This window comes from Pan paniscus, chromosome 3 (genome assembly GCF_029289425.2).
Source record: "Pan paniscus chromosome 3, NHGRI_mPanPan1-v2.0_pri, whole genome shotgun sequence".
In the NCBI taxonomy this organism is placed as follows: domain Eukaryota; kingdom Metazoa; phylum Chordata; class Mammalia; order Primates; family Hominidae; genus Pan; species Pan paniscus.
Genome location: NC_073252.2, coordinates 27,247,427 through 27,269,651, shown reverse-complemented (window position 1 = coordinate 27,269,651; position 22,225 = coordinate 27,247,427). Strand labels below are relative to the sequence as shown.

General features: G+C 33.7%; 1 protein-coding gene across 7 annotated transcripts in view; it reads right to left on the bottom strand.

Moving 5' to 3' along the window:
- The window catches only part of STIM2 (stromal interaction molecule 2), a 161,332-nt gene that overhangs the window by 7,748 nt on the left and 131,359 nt on the right, over positions 1–22,225 (bottom strand). For 5 of the 7 annotated variants that reach the window (XM_055111261.2, XM_034958404.3, XM_034958405.3 and 2 more), the window contains 8 exons: positions 20,913–21,024; positions 17,060–17,175; positions 14,016–14,193; positions 13,307–13,484; positions 8,709–8,876; positions 8,403–8,426; positions 7,881–7,981; positions 7,406–7,644 (listed from right to left, as the gene is read on the bottom strand). In XM_055111261.2, the coding sequence (XP_054967236.1) occupies positions 7,406–7,644; positions 7,881–7,981; positions 8,403–8,426; positions 8,709–8,876; positions 13,307–13,484; positions 14,016–14,193; positions 17,060–17,175; positions 20,913–21,024 (1,116 nt within the window). The remainder of the gene's footprint in view (positions 1–7,405; positions 7,645–7,880; positions 7,982–8,402; positions 8,427–8,708; positions 8,877–13,306; positions 13,485–14,015; positions 14,194–17,059; positions 17,176–20,912; positions 21,025–22,225) is intronic. The other 2 variants (XM_055111260.2, XM_034958402.3) reach the window with 1 other exon arrangement.

The window sequence follows — 22,225 nt, the reverse complement described above, 5'->3', positions numbered from 1 at the left end:
AGAAAGGCATTTTGAGGGGCACTTTACCACTCACACAGTATTTTCCAGGGTGGAATAATGCCAATCTCCTTAACAATAGCTAAATAAAACATTATAAAACAGGAGAGAGAAAGCAATCCGCTATGCAAACACAAGATACTGCTGTAACAATTGACCAAGAATATCAAATAAGAGGATTATCAAATGAAAACTAAAAAATAGGGATTTTTTTACATCATGAAACTATATAACAATAAATTGAAAATATAAGAAAAGAAAGCATTAAAACATAGAGTTGATGAAGAATCAAAGATAACTAATAGAAATGAAAAACAGTAGAGTTAAAAATTCAAAGGATGAGTTAAAACTAGAACTGAAGAAATAATTAGTAAGCTAGAAGGCAGATCTGAGGAAATGTCTCTAAATGCAGCATAGATAGATAAAAAGACTATAAAAAGAAAGGTTAAGAAATGTGGAAGATAAGATGCAATATATAAATAATAAACTAATATTAGTACTAATATTTCTACATAACTAATATTCCAGAAGGCATGAAGAAAAAATAATATTCAAAGAGATAATGGCTAGTGTTTTTTTTTTCAGAACTGATAAAAGACACATCCTTCAGATTCAAGAAACACACCAAATATTAGCAAAAAAAAAAAAAAAACTGTTTAAATCCACACCCAATCATATTATAGGGAAACCATATGACAACAAAGACAATGAGAATATTTTTCAAGCAATCAGAGAAATGGCAGCTTATCTAAAAAGAACCCGAACCAAGTTGACTGACTACAAACTTCTCAACAGCAACAATGACAACCTCAAAATAACTGAGAAATAATTATTGAAAACTAATTATTAATCTGGAATTTTATATCTAGTTACATTATTACTTTCAAGTGAGACTGAAAATAAAGTATTTTCAGGCAAAGACTAAGAGAATTTATCATTCCCAGCTGCTCACTGAAGTAGCTCTTACTGAAGAACATATTTTTAAGAAAGAAAAAAAAGAAATGAATAACAAGCAAAATGCAATGATAAACAGAGAAATAAACACATAAGTATATCTAAATTATGACTGAAAGAAACAACAAAAACAGTGACTGTTTTGAGAGACATTTGAAACAAAACAAAATACCAGACAACGTTAACACATAATTTAAGATGGGAGAGCAGTGGCTAAAATTAAAGCCTCTGAAGATCCTGAATTGTTCAAGAGAATGAGAGAAGATAAAAGGTGTGAAAAACAGAAACCACAAAACAAGATTCCAGAGATAAATTCAAACAGATCAGCAAGGAGAGTAAATATATTTGGATTAAATTTGACTTAGCCAGAAACATATTCTCAAATAGGATACAAAATAAAACCAGTTACTGCTATTTTCTTATAGAGATATATCTAGTGTCTAATAATGGGAAAATTTTGAAGAACGTGAAAAAGATACACTAGGCAAATATTAATCAAAAGAAAGCTATTATAGGTATTTCAATATCAGGTAGTATAAACTTAAAGGCAAAAAGTATTAGCCATAAAGCAGTGTCCACATAACTATAAAAGGAACAGTTAAATCTGTAAAGAAGGTATTATACCTGAACTTGTATTCACCAATATAACTTAGTACAAACTATATAAAACAGAAATGGGCAGAATTGTAAGGAGAAACTGACCACCATGGGAGATTTTAACAAACATCTCTCTGCAACTCATAGAAGAACAGACAAAAATGTGTAAGTATACAGAAGATTTTATCGTAACACCTGATTTAACAGACTGTATAGTACCCTGTAACTAACAATTAAGAAAATGTAATTTCCAGATACAGACAGAACCATTAAAATATACGACCAATAAATACTAAGTCACAAGGCAAGTATCAGGAAATACAAAAAAAGTCATATTAACCTATTCTCTAATCACGCACAAGTAGAAATCAATAGGCAAAGATGTTTTTAAAACCCAACAGACAACAACAACAAAAAACATACATACATATTTGGAAATTAAAACATATGCTTCTAGATAATTCATATTTCAAGGAAGTGACATATTAGTAATTAAAAACCTTTTAATATTTGATGATCATAATCAAATTAATATATCAAAACTTGTGGAGGTGGCTAAGGTAGTTCTTAGAGAGAAAATTCATAGCCTTAAAATAATATGAGAGAAAACAAAGACTCAAAATTCATGTGGGAGGTGTATAAATATTAAAACAATAACTAAAAAAGTAAATTCCAAGAAAGGAAATAAAAGAGCAGAAATAAACAGACAATATTAACAAAACAAACAGGATTTCGACAAGAGTGAAATAAAATAGACAAACTGTCAGCCTGATAAAGGACACAAAAGAAGATATAGATAAGTAATTATTAGGAACAAAAAAATTTAAAGATGTAACTGAGATTTTTTAAATCATATAAAATAGTATAAACAACTTAAAGCCAATAAATTTTAAAACTCAGATAAAACACAATATTCTAGAAACATGTAACTTCACAAATCTACACTTTTAATCATTAAAGAAATTAAATTAATACTATAGTTTAAAACTCTGTTCCTTGCCAAAACATATATACATCAAGGTCAATCTATAGGCAATGTATTTAAAATCCTCAAAGAATAAATAATCCATACGTTAGACTATTTCAAGGTACAGAATAAAAATCATACCATTTAATGGGTGATCATTGTAGCCCAGGGGCTGGTTCCAAGTGTTTTACAGGTATTACTTAATTTAAATTTTGACATATCTCCACAAGGTAGGCTACATTTTACAGAAAAGGAAGCTGAAACTCAGGAGAGTGCCTCCCACTCAGTGTCCTGAGTAAAAGGTAATAGAATTACTACAAGGTGAAGCAAAGAATCAAACCCAAGCAGTCTTGTTCCAGAATTCCACATCTTAACCCTACTTTATATTGCTGCCTCTCTAAAAGTAGAAAAGAATGGAATGAAAGAATAAGGAGTATAGTATCCCCCCTTATCCTTGGCAGATACATTCTAAGACCCCAGTGGATGCCTGAAACCATGGATAGTCCCAAACTCTATACATACTATGTTTTTCCTATGCATACATACCTATAATAAAGTTTAATTTATAAATTAAGCACAGCAAGAGATTAATAACAGATAATAAAAAAGAACAATTATAATAATATACTGTAATAAAAGTTATGTAAATGTGGTTTCCCCCCACCCCCACCTCGAAATACCTTATTGTACTCTACTCACTATTTTCAGACCACAGTTGACCACAGGTAACTAGAAACCATGAAAAGCAAAACCACATATATGGGCAGAGGGGGACTACTCTTTGATTTATTTTATGATGTTAATATAATCTTGATACCAAAATCTAAGATAGTGTCAGGAAGAAAAATTACTGGCTAATCCAATGTGTGGTTAAAGATGCAAAAATCCTAAATAACGAACCAAACCCAACTCATTCTAAAAATTGTACATTGTGACAAATATAGTTTCACTGACACTTAAAGGATTTATTTAAACAGATTAAAATTCAGCAGAATAAAAAACGAATGATCACTTCAAATTACACAGAAAAATAATTTGGTAAAATTTAATATCCACTGATTAACCAAAAAAAAAACATTCTTAGCAAGACAGAAATAGAAATGACTTTCCTTAACTTAAAAGTAATCTACCAAAAACATAAAAAAAAATACTTCCTGGTGAAATTCTGGCAGCATTCTCTTTAAAGTCAGAAATGGCAATCCCTATTGCCTGCAGTCACCACTTTCATTCAATATTTTACTGGAGGTCTTAGCTTGGGCAATAAAGAGGAAAAAATCTACTAGTATTAACATGAAAAATCCAAGACTACCATAAAATACTTAAATATATGTTTCTGTATTTGGTATTCTGTATTCAGCACACCAAATCCAACGGCATTTCCTCATCAGCAACAAGCAATCTGAAATACAGTTTTATAAGAAAGGTAACATATATACCTACCAAAAATTTATTAAGGTACCTAGAAATTAATCTTTTTTTAAAAAAAGCAAGACCTGCACAGAGAAAATAAATTATCAATTTTACTTAAAGATCTAAAAGATCTCGATAAATGGAATTTATTAATAATTCTCCACAAATAAATTCACAAATTCAAAAAAAATTTTTTTAAACCCAATGGAACCTTTCATGGAATTTCATAAGCTGATCTTAAAATTCAGAAGATTAGTTAAGGGTAGAAATTCTGAATTTGAACAATAAAGGAAGACTTGGTCTTATCAAATATCAAAACTTTTTATAAAACTCTAGAAACTAAAGCAGAACAGGGCCAGTGAAACAAAATGGGAGAGCTGGGAGCACTTATGTATCTATGGAGAGAAGTGGTATTATAAGTCAGCAAGGATAGAACAGGAATGAAGCTGAGACAACTGTTTACCCATATATCAAGAGATATATTTAGATTCCAACTTCACACTATGAACAAAAATAACTTCTAGGTGGATTAAAGGGCTAATGGATTAAAGAAAAACTTAAAAACTCTAAGGAGAGCAAACAACAACCTATCATCTGCTGAAAAAGACATAAAAAACACAAATCAGATTCACAATTTGCCATTAAAAAAGCCAAAGTTTAGAAGATATTTGCAACTCTCAAATAACCAGAAAATAGAAAGAACACTTCCACATCAGTATGGAATCTTGCAGGGATTCCACAGCAAGAACAAGCAACTCAGGAAGAAATCTGAACAACAAATGCCAATAAAGGAAATGGTACTCAACCTCAACAGTCATCAAGGAAATAAAAATTTTCATAATTGTGAGGTATCATTTCATACCCATTCGAGTTGCAAAACAAGTAAATCGGGTTATTCCAAGTACTGATGAGGATACAGGCACACAGGCACCCTTATAAAACAGTGGGTATGTAAACTATTTTGAGAGCAACTTGACAATGACTAGTAAAAGGTGCCTTCCCAATGACCCAGCAGTCCATTTCTAGGTGTCCACACAGAGAAACTCTCAAAGTTATGCACAAGGAAATACAGGTAAAGATGCTTGTTGCACATTGTTTGTAAGGGCCAAGAAAGTAGAAAGTAGAAAAACGGATAAACTATGGATTTTTAAATACAATAAATAAACATATAAATTATGGTTAACTCATTAAGCAGTGACTTTAATTCATCTCTACATAAACATGAAAAAATTTTGAAACATAACTTTTGTGCAAAAAGAGTTGTAAAATATCACCTAGTTTGATAACATTTATATACACTTCTAAACACGCAACAATTGTATATAATGTTATGGATATATATGTATGTAATAAAAGTACAACAGGCTTTAGCATAAGTCACAACTTTAAAACAGTGGGGAAGGGGAGGCAATGTGGTTTAAGTGTATTTGTAATAGTTTATTTCAGAGAAAAAGATAAAGAAAAATGTTAAAACCTGTTTATCTTTTTGGTAGGTGGGCATATTATTTTCAGTCACTTTAAGTGTGTGTGGATGGCTTTATAAGAAAGTTTAAATAAATTGTTATCACATTCTCACCAAGGAAAGCATTTAGCAGATATTTAAGAATAGGAAAAGACATTTTAAAAAGTAATAGGAAAACAACAATCACCCATTCCCCTATCTACACAGAGCTAACCATTGATATTTTCTGTGTTTTTTCTTTCCATATAATTGAACATAGACAATATTATTCTGTGTATATTGTTACAACCTTTTACTTTGTTCTTAACATACTACAGGCATGTTTCCTTGTCATTATTTCAAACTTGTAAAATTTACACATATCCATGTGTAAAGTCCTTCCCTAGACTTCCATTGCCGAGAGTTTCCCATTTATCAGGTCCAGAAATTAGGCTTTTGTAACTAAGCAGAGTGGAGTACCTCTGTGGTGCCACTGGGTGGAGGCAGAGCTCTCAAATTGTAATCTTTGGCATGAGTTATTTTTTAGAGATAATAAATTTGATCACAGCATTTCTTTCTTTTTCTTTTTCTTTTTCTTTTTTGAGACTGAGTCTTGCTCTGTCGCCCAGGCTGGAGTGCAGTGGCACAATCTCGGCTCACTGCAGCCTCCGCCTCCAGGGTTCAAGCGTTTTTCCTGCCTCAGCCTCCCGAGTAGCTGAGATTACAGGCGCACACCACCACGCCCAGCTAATTTTTGTATTTTTAGTAGAGACAGGATTTCATCATGTTGGCCAGGCTGGTCTTGAACTCCTGACCTAGTGAGCTGCCTGCCTCAGCCTCCCAAAGTGCCGGGATTATAGGCCACCGTGCCTGGCCTGATCACAACATTTCTAAAACATTAAATTTAAAATCAACTCTTGTACTTTTTTCTGATTTAAAAGTTTAAATTTGCCTGTATTCCACAATCACTTAACACTAGAATAATTATTCACATTTAGTACAATTGTTTCCTTTTAACGGACATATGGATATCCAATACCTCCGCCCCCAACCCAAAAAGTGTTTTTTAAAAAGCAAAGAAAAAAACTAGTTAATCTAGATAATGCACTTTCATGCACAATTCAGATATTAAACATGGATTTTAAGGAGGAAATTCAACTTTTAAAAGCTATAGTTTTCAAACAAAAGCGTGTACTTATGAATCAGTGTTGCATTTGGCAAGCTTAAGTGCATATAATTCAAATAAACAAATACAAACTGAGAATATTCTAACTGCAGAGCTAGCCCAGATCTAGACCTAACTTTGCAACCATCACGACCTTGCAGTGTGGAGCAAGTGAAATGAATGCAGTCACACACTTCTAGCTTTGCTGTATTTACAATCTGTCCACTCTTCCTGCCTCTTTTAAGAGTTGAGTGCCGCCTCACTCTCCTTGCATTAACTGTCTGCTGTCAAACCAGAGAAGTAAAACCAGCAAAATAATACAAGTACATACCTGGAGTTAGTTAGTGGTAGAGCTAGGATTCAAATCCCTGTTTCCAAGATCTTCCCCTAATTTTTATTCCTACTATACATTAAGCGGCCATTTGAAAGGATATTTTCCCTGAAAGCTCAGCACTTCATTCCCGCACTGATTTGGCATTTATAGTATGCTATCTTTACTGTCAATTATGTTTTCATATGACTCCTCATTTCAATTTAATTACAAGCAATGTTTTAAAAAAAGTCTTATATTCAACAATATAATGTTATATATAACAGTTGCTCAAATAAACATTTAATAATCAAATTTATAAAGCATTCAGATTTCTTTAAAGTGTGTGTATAAATATATAATATAAATATACACAAAGTATTGATATATGCATTTCATATGGTATTCTCAAATAGTAAATATTTAAATTACTAACAAAAAGAGAAAATGAAGGATAAACCAAATTTTTTCTCATAGATTTCGAAGTACATGATTCCTAAAAGGACATAGGAGAAAATTACTTTAAAACCTGTACCAACACTTTTTGTTGAAATTGCCACTTACCGGGAAATTGTGACACTATTGGGGGTGTGTCTTCATCTAAGTCATCAACTCCTCCAGCAATCGGATAGGGTGGAATGGAGACTCTGGGCATCACCACCCAGCTGTGATCAGAATAAAGGGAAGAGGTCAGGCTGGGGAGTCCTGAGTTATGGGCTATCTGAAAGCCACAGATCTTCTCAATTTGTTGCCAGCGAAAAAGTCGTTCTCGTAAACAAGTTGTCAACTCAGAGAGAGCTTTCCTGGAAAAGCCAATAAAGAAATTACTTACTGCATCAAAAGGTCTTTAATATGGCACTGAAAAAAGGCAATACATGAACAGACCATGGCAATTAACTAATTTCAAGAAGAAATAACCCACTCTTAAAACTAATGTAAATTATGTAATTATATAAATGATAAATATAAATTGTTTACAAATTACTCATTTTAACACAATAAACAATAAAGCAAATAAAAGTGAAAACAACATTCTTACTTTGCTTCCAGAATTTTGTGGTCTACCTCATCTAGGGAGGAGCTGTGTGCAACGTGCAGAGTCCCAAAGACTGTGCTTCTCTTCTTTTTAATTTTTTCTGCCTAGAAACCCAAAAGGACTAAATAAGGCTAGGTTTGAAAAAAATACAGACATTTTTGTATATATAACATAATAAAGTTTGTTTTGGTTTTGAATATATTAGCAATCATAAAACCAGTAGAGAATTACTAGCCAAGATATCCCTGCATTCCAAAAAACAAAACAGACGAGGGAGAAAACGTGCTTTCCTAAGCCAATCGATGTAATTCAAAACTTTATTCTGGAGAATTTTTCTCTTATTTCTATGGTTCAGGAAGACCCGAATCTTGTACTAGAAGTAACAGAAGAACATTAACTATATCATACTACAATGGTGCTAGTGAGTGAACTAAGCTTTTAAATTTTTTTGCTAGAATTCAGATTAAGACTTATTCTCATTCCACACAATTTAAGTGTCAAAATTAATTTCCAGTAACTACTAACCTGAATCAGATATGAAGCAGCAACCTAGAGGAAAAAAGCTCTGTATAAAACTTTTATGATAATGATAAAAAAGAATAATGTTTAAATCACTAAGGTCACTTTGAAAAGTATACACTTCTCCAAATGCAGTAATTTTAATTTAAAGCTTATGATTACTAGAGTCTATTTACACAATAAGTTCCAGTTTGAAAAAAGAATCTGTAATAATAAAACTTTTATTCAGATCTGTGTATCCCAGCTGAGTAATCCCTCTAAGAATGCAGCCTAAGAAACAAATTTAGTAAATTTTGAAATACAAGAGAGTACCTCATCTTTAGCAATAGCTAGCTGCATTTCAGCGTTTTGTCTTTTAATATTGTAGTATTGCACTTCTACTTCATGTGTTAACTGAAGCCATTTCTGAAGTGCATCTGGAACAGACCAACTGCTTCTCAGTTCAAATTCTTTTTCGGCTTTTTTCAGAGCCATGCGAACCTAGAAGAAGGAAAGGAAGGAGGCAAGAAAGGAGAGAGGGAAGAAGGAAGGATTAAAATATTTTTTAGAACCCAAACTAAAAAAAAAAAAAGCTATTTTAATTATGCTCTTTGTAAACATCGTTTTAAACTGCAAAGTCTAAATACAATAGATTTCTAGCATTAAAATTAAGGCTGACAACAGAGCGAGACTCCGTCTCAAAAAAAAAAAAAAAAAAAAAAATGAAGGCTGAGCTTCAAGTGCATCTTAAATCCACTAAGCAAAGTTGTGGAGGAGGGTAGAGAGGGCTTATTTATATCTTAAGTTGCAATATTTAGTTTTGTATGTTATGAAAACCAGACTCACTGAGGGGGAAAAAAAATCAAGGGTATATGCAAATTAAAACTGATCACATTTTTCCCATAATGCATATTTCATTTATGAAGTATTATATAAAGAAATGTCCAAAATTGGGTGGATACACGTTCTACTCCTCCTCCTAATGTTTCCAGAAGAGCCTACTGTAGCTCCTTCACTATATACTCACTTTTTAAAAATTGTATTTTTCTGTAGTTTTTCATGACATCCTCTTTATGGCCAGTTATTTCTTACTGCTTCCAAGTATATCTGCCTATTATTGTCTGTTTTACCACTTCTGCTACATAATTCACTGCTTTGAATACACCAGAAACTAGCTAAGTGAACATCTGCAGAGCATGTACAGATTTTGAGAAAACAGATTCTGAGAGTCTACTTGATTTTTCTCATGAGAAACTATGCATAGTCTTCAGCATAACGATGTCATAGTATTTCTTCCACCTGCCCTTTAATGGAGCCAGACAATAAGCAGAGAAAAACCAAAATGCTTGGTGGTTAGGTGATAAGTGCTAAGAAAAAGTATCATAAGGAAAGCCTCACTAAGGAAAGACACAAAAGGAATAGATAATTCATTCTTGGAATGATTTACTTAAAAACTAGCAAGAGCTTTCAAACTAAAGATATATAAAGACACAGGATGTAATTATGAAATTGTGCACATACACTCACACTCAAGACCTTGAGGCAAAGCTACGAGCGACTACGGAGCATCCTGCGTGTCGAGCACCACCCCGCAGATTAATTTTCCCCAAAGCTAACTAAGGACACTGAAGAGCAAAGGAATGTTTGATCTGAACAAACCCAACTTATTTGAATAAACTTTATAGTGTGCCAGAATAAACCAACAAGAGTACTATACACAAACTTCTGATAAAGAAATAGAACAGCTGTCAGTTAGTGTGAAAACAAAGAATTGCGTAGAAAAATATATTTTAAGATTCCAAAATTAAAAACAAAATTCACAATGCAACACTAGGTGACAGTTCAAAAAGACACATTAAAGTAAGGGGAAGAGCACTAACTCACTGCAAACAAATCCCGAGCAACATCTGCCTACATAACTAACTGCAATGTCTTGGGACAATATGTGTTTAATAAGTCAGTTGGGTAAGCTGTGTGGCGTCCCTGCTAATCTCTCAGGGAGATAAAATTTAAGCTCAGGTTCATGCAGACCTGCATAACACCACAAAAGGTAAGTCCGCAAGCCCTTCTTCTCAGAAGATTTTAAAGCTAAAATTTCTATACAATTTTCACTTCCAAGGAATTATACAGAGAATCTCAACAAAATTCATTCAAGTTACTCTCTTTAATCATAGATTTTTCTTAATATTTCCATAAATGTATTTCCCCTAAAAGAGCTCAAAGGAAACACATTTAACACAAAAACTACTTATATATTTTTAGCATAAATTGAAGCTGAACAATGTTCAGATTGATTGCCAAATAATGACTCAAACCTGTGGAAAGTCTGACCTTCCAATAGTGGCAACTATTTAACTGTTTTCTCTGCTATTACTCATGAATGTTTCATTTGATCTAAATCCCAACCCTTAGTTTAAATCACATTGTTGTTTACAGGGGAATGAACACAGAAAAAAATCGAGTAATAAACAGCTTTTGCAAACAATAAATAACTGTTTAAAATGTAATAATTATTTACATGATTTTTGTATCTTTGGAATAAAAACAACAGTAAGTAAAAACATGATGTCACAAAAACAGCCTAAACATCTGAAAACTTCTAGACCCAACTGTATTATTTATCATCTCTGTAACCTTCAGTAAGTTCCTAAGGCTTATTGTCTCACGTATAATAGGGGTATTATCATTTGCCCTGATTAAAGGCTTCCTGAGACTTTTTCTAAGAAACTAATTTGTGAAAACTACTTAAATCAGACAAAACATAAAGCAGTACTATTAGTCACCCAAAGTCTCTGTTCTAGGAAAAATAACACTATATAAAAAACATACCAGATTTTCCTGACTTCTAAATTTATGTTGATTATTCTCCAGACAAAATACAGTAGTTCCTTGAACTACGTGGAATTGTGGGTTATGTCATATTATACATCATTTCTCAGTTAAACTTATTTCTACAAGCAAAGCTTTTAATAGCAGTATAAGAAGACACAGACTTTGGAATATGACACACAAAATCCTGCCTTTACCAGTTAATAGCTGTGTAACCCAAGGCAAATAAGTTATCTAGCCTCTCTACACAGCTCATTTGTAAATGAAGATAATACCTTTGTGTTGTGAGGATTAAAATTTATGAGCAAACCACTGGCAATGTGTGTAGCATACACTTCTGGCACACAGTAAGCCCTCAGAAAATTGTGTTTCTTATTAATACGATCATGCCAGACAGTGTTCTTTTTAAAATACCAATTTCCTTCCTTTAAACCACCTTTTATCGACCAAGGATCTAATGAGATTATTCATACCAATAATACCAATACATCATATTTTGGTAACTTCGGGGTCTACTGAGGTGTGCATGGTCTCTCTCCCAAAGCTTCAAGTTAGAATGTCCACAATTCTTGGGCCCTTTTTTTATATTGTCTCTTCTCCCTCACTGTGAGGCAGGCACCTGTGAAGTACTACCATCAGTTTATATCTCTGTAGAAGAATTCCAAACTACTGTTTTCTGATTCGCTCTTTTTTATGTACAAAGTTTAGAAAGACAGAAATATACCAGAACAAACCGAGAGTTGGATGTCTTGGTGGAAAAAGGCAGGGAGTTCTTACAGGAGTGCAAAGGGCATAGTACCCACTTCTCGGATACCGTATGATTTCGACTAGGCCTTTTTTGTCAACTCCCTGATTCTTTGCTACATTCTGTGCTGATATGGTTTGTTAGTTGAATGAGGCATGACTGTAAAATACATCTAAGAGTCCTTAGAGGGAAGAGCTCCAAAAAACAGACATCTGGGGGTGTGAGAGAAGGAGTGGTTAACAGTTATAAAAAAGATGGCTGCGTTCAGTCAGACATATTCTCATAAAATGACAATCTTGAAGGAAACAGTAATGTATTCTCATGAGTTGACCTTATGTCATTCATCACTTAATTTGCATTTCTTATTTAGCACTCTATTAAGAAGGCAGCAACAGCGCATAAAACAAAGTGGAGGCAGAACATCTAAGTTCTTGCCCCTGCTTTATAACTGAGTCACCTCTAATTTTGAGCAAGTTTTATAATCCTCATTTTGTTCTTCAGTTTCATTATCAGTAAAGAAAGCATCAAAGTCAGAAGGAGGAGATGAGACCACAGAAGTAGAGGCTGGAATGATGCGCTTTCAAGACAGACGAAGGGGCCATGAGCTGAGAAATGTGGGTGGCCTTTACCAGTGGAGAAGGCAAGGAAACACGTCCTCCCCTACAGCCTGCAGAGGAACACAGTCCTGCAGGCTCGCCTCAACTCACTCTGACCTCCAGAACTTTACAATGATAAATTTCTGTTTATTTAAACCACTAAGTTTGTGGCTTTTTTTTTTTTCTTTTTACAGCAGGAACAGGAAACTAATGCATCTGTCTATAATTAAATTCTGCCAGCACCTCACCTTCTCCAAAGGACTCTGTGCAATGCCTAAATGCCTATATTCTATCTTAAGTAACTGAACAGGAGAAGCAGGTATTGGAAAGGAGCTTCAGAACTTTTAGCAGATTATGTTCTAAAACTATTTAACAGGATTCAAATGGATGTTTAATAGAGATCCTTTACCTTTGCAGAGAAGTTCAAAATTAGATATACTTTATATCTTACTACATTATAGTCAGAAACTTAAACATATTACAGATGTTAAACAAACACCTTAAATTTACTCAAGACAGTGAAGATGGCAAGGTAAGATTTCATGAATGAGTGAACATGATGGTAACTATCTTTCAGTTACTACTGTGTTATTTTGCTATATGAACTTTGATCAATGCTAACAACATAAACAAATGAGTCTTTTAACAACTGACGAACTACAGTGGAACTAAATGTAGGAAACTGAAGAAAAACAGGACCTGGCTCCTCAGAGTGGCAATGTTAACATCTTTACAAGTGATTTTTTTTTTAATGTAAATACCTGTTCCAATTCCTGTTCTGCATACTGACGTCTACTCAATTCACATTCAGCTCCCTCCCTTAGCTCTCTCAGCCGACAAGCCTCCTCCTTTGCATAATTGATTTCATCCATCATTTTGCGCTCTAAATTTTGCTTTTCTACAGCAACATTTCTGTTTTCTTCCTGTGCCTTTTCAAGCCTTATAGAACAATAAAAATAAAAATTCCTCACAAAAATTTCCAGTTTTATTTTTTTTACAAAATAATGAATACTGTGTCAAGCAATTAAATACATATTTCAATCAGAAATCATAGCATTTTTCATTAGCCTTAAGTTTGGTTAATACAAATATCAGGCAACTTACTATACAGCTATTTTGGTTATCCTGGGTTCAAATGACAGGGAAAGCAGGGAAATACTCTTCCACAAAAAGCTTTTCAAAAATTCCTAATTATTTAAATCAAGTTAAAAATAAAATTTAACTACACATCTAATTCCACTATATTTGACTTACCTCCACTGTTCTTCTACTCATTTATTCTCAAGTATACACATTTATAATAAATCTGTAATTATAAAAGCATACTTTTCTAAAAATGTGAAATCAAATATGCATCTATTCCTGATGTGTATAATAACCTAAATCTAAGTATTTAAGCACATGCCCATATTACTTTTTTTACAAATTGTATTTGCCTACATAAATGAGTTATGATTTTTCTGAACTTACCTCTCTTGTAAGTCCATTAGACTTTGCTCTGCAGTTTGTAAGCTCTCTAAATCTTTCATCATTTTTGCAACATGTTCTTTTGATGTCTTATTCTGCGTATAAGCAAACCAGCACCCTCCAACACCAATTACTATAGAAACTGTGAGGATAAAATCTTTCATCCAGTTATGAGGTGGGCCTATTAAAAGAATTACAGATGATTAAATTAATCTTTGAGTATGACAGGACCTCAATACAAAAAGACACTTTTTAAGTAGTATCTAAAACAAAACCAAAAATTGGAGATCTCTTTCCCATGCACAAGCTCTAGCCTTTTAAAAATCTTTCTTCAAATAATGACTGTGCTTCTTGTAACTCTTTGATATACTAGACTTATAGAAGGGCAGAGGTAAACCCATATAGACACACCATGCCCCTGCTGGTGGGAGAAGGAGTGGTCAAAGTCATGGGGACCCTTGAAAGAGCAACAGCACCTCCAATCATATGCTGCCAGAATGGTCCTCTGTGGGGTGAAGGGAGTCATCAAAAGTATCACCACCATCATCCCAACTCCCTTCCTTCAGTCAAGCTAGGCAGCTGTCATGTTTCTCTCACACTTATAAACCTGATCACTCACCAAAATGTATTTTCCCCAAGGAGGCAGCTATATAACTAATTAGGTTAGGTTAATCAGTGGTTCTCAAGGCTGGTGATAATTCCTCACCCACCCCTAGCAGACATTTGACAATTTTGGGTTGTCTCAACTTGGGGGAGTGGTTACTGGCACCTAGTGGGCAGACACCAGAAGTATTGCTGAACACCCTACAGTGCGCAAGACAACCTCCTCCCTGTGTCCCCTCTGCTGATAACAAAGACTTAACCAGGAACTATCCAGCCCAAAGAGTGACTAGTGCTAAGGCTGATAAAGCCTGGGTTAAATAGCAATAACAATTATTCAATTTTAGGTGTCTATGCCAGAGATATGGGGGTTACTGGCATGATGTTAATCCCCAGCCTTATGTCTAAAACAAAGAGTGAGGAGCCAGGGCCTACTGCCTTCAGTGATACAAAACACAGAAATCACTATTCAGATTTCCTGATTTAGCCCAGTCAGTACACGCTAATTTTCATGGGGCTCTCTGGAACAGAGACACAATGATAGCTAATATATTATTTTAATGCTCCAAAGAGATACACCTCACAGTGAAAAACTGCCTAAATGCCCAGGCCTCCGGCAGAAACATATTTTGAAGTTTGGTGACATAAAAGAGTTCTACAGAAGTTCCTAGGCTGACAAGTCTGGGGTTTGGCTATGTTTGTGTAGTGTGATATGTAGCATGCTCTATGTCAGAGACTCTCAGTTCTCCATATTGCCAGAGTGTACACCTTCACCCTTCCACCTGTAGTGGAAGAAATGTACTGCTGAAAGCTACAATCTCAAAAGCATTTTTTATTTCTGCCTCACACTGAGATGTTCAATTCAGGTTCTCCTTCAACTGTGAGCCCTATTCTCTGACCATAAATAACAATAAATAGATAAATAAGGTCCTACACTCAATAATAAGCACCACAGACTGGAAAAGATTAAAAAAAAACTCCTTTAAAATGTATCTCTGTTCATTTGACAATGCTGGTTTTTAAAATAAATCTAACATAAGTGTTCTGACTATGGGGCACATTCACCCAACCATTCTAAGACAAACATATTTAAAATCATTAACTTTTTAATTGGTTTATTTAAATATTTGTTTACAATCTTTTTTGAGACTAGTTTGATTTCTTTTCAAATGACTTGGTAATATAATTTTGGGGGCTTAGAAAGGGGTTAGTTCCAAGATTAATAAAATATGAGTATTCCTGATCAAGTTGTAAATAGAAACAAATTCTATACTTTAATTCCTATTTTTACCAACCACTCACATGAGAAAAATTGGACAGAATCCCACAGAAGACAATCCCCCAATGGATTCAGTCTGGAAGTGAGGACAAGGAAAAGGTTGGAAAGGGCATCATCTCTATGGAACGCTCGGCATTTCAGTAGTGTTCTATTTCCTAGGGTTTGTAATTTCCACCAACAGTGCATTTCCACCAACTCTCATATGGGGAGTTCCAGCTGTTTTACCAGCTGCTCTTTTAGCCCAAGCCAAAAAAGAACCACCAGTAAAGTCATAAAATCTATTCAACCAATTCTAGTTACCCTTTTTAGAAGGGCCATTCCCAAGATAGTATCATAGAAACCTGAAAATCTCCTAACTCCAAGAATTCAGGGAGAATAAACATTAGTTTCCTACTTTATAACTTGTGGAAGCCATTTTTCTTGTATTAATTTTGTTATACTTTTTTGACTAAAAAAAAAAAACATAATTCCTTTAAAAGGTGTACTTTTCAAACACTTTCTCCCAAAGCTTTCTGAAAAAATTGAAATTAAATAAAACAAACATATCAAACTTCTCTTCTGGGGAAAAAATATTCCTGTCAAAGTAAATAAATACAAGGTTTATTTTCTTTACAGATATTGCATAACACTTTCTCAAATGTTTCTCTTCAAAACAATCAAATAACATTTTCTACTTCTTGCTCCTGCCAGTAGAGTTCCTTAATTTATAAAGCTTCAAGTGAGTCTTTGCTTTCCATCTATACCTAAAAATCCATTTTCTTGGTGTTTAGTGAAAACTGTTAGGCTCTATTGCTTCATGCCATCAAGATGGTTAGACTGTATTATTTTTTAAGAGATTCCTCAGTGAATATCCAATTATAGTAACATCAACATTAAAACTCCTCCAAAGATCCAAAGTTTTAGATCTAAAAATTCTAAATTAACAGCTAAATATAGTTTTTTTATATAACTTCTTACATTAGTAACCAGCTTTGAAAATTTCACACTCATGTTTCAATGACAGAAAATCCTATCTTATAAATCTTTTAAGATAGTATTACACTTCTTTCACAGGTAATAGATGATTCTTCTTAGAGGCCTACTATCTTATTTTTCTCTTTCCTTAAATAACACAGAGATGATCAGGATATTCTTTTACATCATCCTCTGAGTGAGAGAGAATACTAACGTGTTAGAGGTCCAAACAAAACCACATCCAATGCCTTGAGCTGAAGTTTTTGTCTGTGACTCCGGTCACTGATTTTCAACTGGGAGATCATAAATGAAGGTTCGTGCACTGCTATCCTGTTTATTTGAAAAACACACACACACATATATATATAAAATGAAAATATTTCTAGTATACAAATTTAAATATTTGAGCAACACATTTAACACTTTACATATTATTGATGATCACTTTTGGAGCTCATCCATGTGTGATTTAATAATTTGTTACATGTTTCAAAAACCTCTTCAGTGCAAACTTAGCTGTAGAAAGACCCCTGTATGTTAATAATTTAGTAGCTACATTGAAAAAGTTTTGGTTTTCTAAGGTCACTTTCTGTTATGACTTACTATGATTTAGAAATTTATAAAGTTGAAAAAAAAATTTTTTTTTTTTTTTTTTGAGACAGAGTCTCATTCCGTCACCCAGGCTGGAGTGCAGTGGTTCGATCTCGGCTCTCTGCAACCTCCGCCTCCCGGGTTCAAGCAATTCTCCTGCCTCAGCCTCCCAAGTAGCTGGGACTACAGGCGCGTCCCACCACGCCTGGGTAATTTTTTGTATTTTTAGTAGAGATGGGGTTTCACCATGTTGGCCAGGATGGTCTCGATCTCCTGACCTCGTGATCCGCCCGCCTCGGCCTCCCAAAGTGCTGAGATTACAGGCATGAGCCACTGCGCCCAGCCTAAAGTTGAAAATATTTTATAGTCATTAATTACTTCTGTCATTTATTATCCTTTCACAAAGGATAATAAACCATAAGTAACTTAATTTAACATCTATAGCAGACTTTAAAAAACAATTAAGTTTTCAATTTAGATCATATTGATTTTCTTTAAAAGTATCAAGAAATCTACACTTTTAACGTTCTAATGTTTAACTGTTTAAAAATTGAACAAAGTACATTGAAGTCACAAGTGGGAAATAAAAAGACTTCATGGATTGAGGTAAGTAGGTAGAGGAATTTATATAATAAGAAGTACTAAACCATTTTATTAGCTATGAAGAAAGCACGTAGGAGGCACAGGTAAAATAAGGAAATAAAATCACTTTATTATGGACTGTAAATACAAGCAACCCAGTACTCAACTAAGATTTCTTAACAACCAAGTATGATGCTAGTAAAGATTTCATTACACAAAGTCTAATAATAATAACAATGACAATAAACACAGGCATATAATATATGCTGGGTCCTGTATCAATGGCTTAATGCTCAAGAAAACCTTATAATAGTATTTCCATTTTATAGGTGAAGATACTTGTGAGAGGTTGAGTAACTTGCCTAAGGTTACATAATTAGCAATAGGTAAGGCAAGGATTCAAACCCAAATATGTACGATTCCAAAGACTACTTTGAAACACTACATTTTGTATAGAAAGATATCAGTACTAAGTATGGAAAAATTACAGGAACTCCTATGAGGCTTCTATAAAACCTTAAAGAGCAAAGAACTGTAACATTCCCTCTCTGAAATGCCTTCCTTTATCTTCTCCACAGGTACTTTCGTATAATGCTTCCCTTACACCTTTAACATGACACTTATCAAACTGCATGAAGGCAAAGACTATGTCTTATCTCTGTATCCCCAAAGCCTAATGTAGTACTTGCCAAAAGTAGAAGCTTGATAAATGTTTGTATAATAGCTGAATGAATATATGTATGTATGGATGCATGAATTAATAGCAAACTATCAATAGACTAAGAAAGACAATGAGATGTAGTAAAAAAGAAAATACGTAACAAAATTTTATGCGAGATTCAATATGAGTCCAGAGGTAAAAATGATTCCACCTGAGTGGGTGAGGGTGTCAGGGAAGGCCACATAGGCCTGAAAGAAATGAGGTGGTATGTGTCAGGTGAAGACAGCCTTAGTATAATGTTTGGCAGTAAGAATTACAGAGTATAGAAAACACAGCGAAAGGTTTAAGATAACCACTACAGCCAACATAAAACATAGTTTTGGCCACCTTTAGCAGATGTAAAGGGTTTTAATGTCACAGAAAAGAAACATCATAATGAACTGTTGTAGGCCAACCACCTATAGAATATGTAATACATTTTCTTATACATTCTTGTAACTAGTTCTTATGTCTACAGATACCATACAAAGAGCTCTGGAACTTACATAATAATTGAAATTAATTGGTATTGCCCCTTTAAGTTGACTCATCTAATTTCCATTACTATATAATAGGGGCTTAAGGAAGAGTTTACTGTTCTCCTTTCCCCTCCACTAAAAAAGGTTCCAATGGGCTGACCTGAAAACTGAACTTATAATGTTTTTCTATAGTAACATGTTCACTATTTAAGGAGTTGATCTTGACAAGTGTGTGATGTCACAATTTTACCAGAATTGGAAGCATCTCTAATCATCTTTACTTAACCAAAGGAAATGAGTAGCTATAACACTGACTGTCAAAACTCAGATTAGCCTATTTTATTTCATGTTGTTGTTATACAAAGAAGTTTCTCAAAAGGCAACAAGAAAATTCCTATTGTTCCTCATACCCAGGGCAACATATATAAATAAATAAATTCTAATCTCATTTCAATGTTTGACTCTGTTTTAAGAACTTGTTTTAATTAAAATAACTATATTTTATTTGATTTTTGTCTTCTTTCAAGCATCTAGTTGTACCATGAACATAAAAGATATTCAGTAAGTACTTATCAAATTGACTCTTATCCCTATAATTTCATCATTCTAGTCATGTGTATAATAAAATCAGAAATACTAATGTTGATGTTCAGAATACATTTAAAAGAGATTTGAAAACTTTCAACTTGATCCAAAATACAAACCTCAAAGCAACAAAGGATACTTATCTAAATAGGGCACGTAAGGAAGTTGACTAGGGACACAATGTATATATTTCATTACATATAACGATTAGGTTGTAATAACTGATTAGAGTCTTTTTGGATGTAGGAAATCATCCAGGGAAAAATAAAACTTAAGAAGCAATCTTGTAAGGGTAAAAAATTCTGGTAGAATCATTGCAAATTTTGACATTTAAATCCTTCAAGATTATTAAGTTAATTAAATTAATGAGAAATTATAATTTCTAAATTATATCATTTGGTACTTGCAAATGATACAATTTAGATATAATTTAGAAAATAAAATTTAGAAAACAAATGGATTCAGACACCTAAGGGATAAACTGGCAACCTGGACTTTGCTATCAAATCTATCTGGGTTTAAATGCTGCCTTGGGCGAAATGTTTAACTTGTCTCTGACTTGGTTTTTTTAACCTGTAAAATGGGAAGGACAATATATACCTCATTTTAATCATGAGGGTTAAATGAGATAATTTAAAGTACTTCTATGTAGCATACATTTTTAAATGGTTGCTATTTTTTATTAATTTCATTTTTAAAATTCAGGTATAATGTATAGACACCATAATTCGATGGTTATTGTCATTTAAAATGTCACAAGAAAGAGATGCACATTAATCCATTCAAGTAGATGTGTTCATAAAAATGAATCACTATCAAATAAAAAAGTTTTTCTTAGATTGGCCAAAAGTTGACCCTTGATGTTATTTACAAATGATATAGTTGACCCATCTTCTGAAACTCAAAATCATGTTCCTTGGAAATAATTTTTCCAAGAGCCTGATTATTTAGACAAGAAAAACTGATTAAAACTTGAAAATGCATAATTTAGAAAGACTAAAGAAGGGATATATTTATATTTCCTTTGTGCCCTCAGCCACGGAAGTAACTTGTAGATTCAGTATGGGGAAATGACATCTAGCATATAATTCTCCCTGAGTGGAAAATACATTTGCATAACAAAGACTCACCTGGGAAGTGTCGTTCCTTTGACATTGTTGTCTCTAAAATTCTTCTCATATTGGGGTAGTTCAACAAACTCTATCAACCACTGAAGAGTGTCTTCAAGGGTCCAATTATGAACTGCAGGAGATAAAAGGGGAATGCATATTTTAAACACACCTGCTTTCAGAAATACATATTCTATAATTTCAGAGAATATAAAGATGTTAGATTGCATTTTCAATTTAATCAACATTAAGTACCAAAACTGTATCTAGCACTCTATGAGAAGAAGAAAGCCTTACAATCAAAAACAGAAGTGATAGTAAAAGCAATTAGGACAAAGATTAGCAGGATTAATTCTAAAATAAACACCTATACAAAGTTTGTAAGAATGAAATAATCTATCATTTTTCTGGTTGTAGAAAAATTACCAGATACATACTTGTTCATTCTTTCATCTAGCCATCCACCCATATAGTATTGTAATACCGAAAACATTCTGAATACCAGATTTCATTCTAAGCACTGGGCATATGGCAGTGAATAAAACGGATAAAGTCCTTGTATGGAACTTAAATTCCTTTGGGTTTGGGGAGGGGCACTTTATGAAAGAAGGAAGAAGAGGAAGGGAAATTTCAGATAGTGATTAACTTAAGAAAAGCAGGAAAGATGTCAGGGTAAGCCTCTCTAAGGAGCTGACATCTGAGACCTAAAAATTGCAAGGAGCCCCATTGTGAAGATATGAGTGAAAAATATCCCAAAGAGAGGAAAAGGCTGTAAAAAAAAAAAGCCTTCAGATGGAATGAACTAGCAGTGTTTGAGAGACTGGCAGAAAGTCAGAGAGGAGCTAGGTCATGAAAGGCTTTCAAGAACTCTGGATAGTTTTCTAATTTCAATAAAAAGAAGGGGAATAATCTTTTTTTAGAATGTTGTTCTTCAATGTGGAGAACAGATTGTTCATGATAAGACTAAAAATGGTCCAGTCTTATCGTGAAATACGGAGAAATAAGAAGACCATTCCTTACATAATTGCCTAGACAGGAAAGGGTCATCGTCTTAGACTATGATAGTAGTAGATAAGATGACAACAAGGAGTCAGATTCAGGATATATTCTGGGGATAATGCTACTAAGATGGGCTGATGAAATGGACAGGGGCTGGTAGCTAAACAAAAGCCAAAAGTACAGAGGGTGCTACCATTAACTGAGATAGAAAAGAATGGGGAGGAAAAGATTGGGGAAACGAGCAGGGGCCGGTGACAGAGATCAAAAGTTGTTTTAAGACACGTTATGTTTGAAGTATGCATTTGACATTTAAGTGTAGATAATAGAGCAGCAGT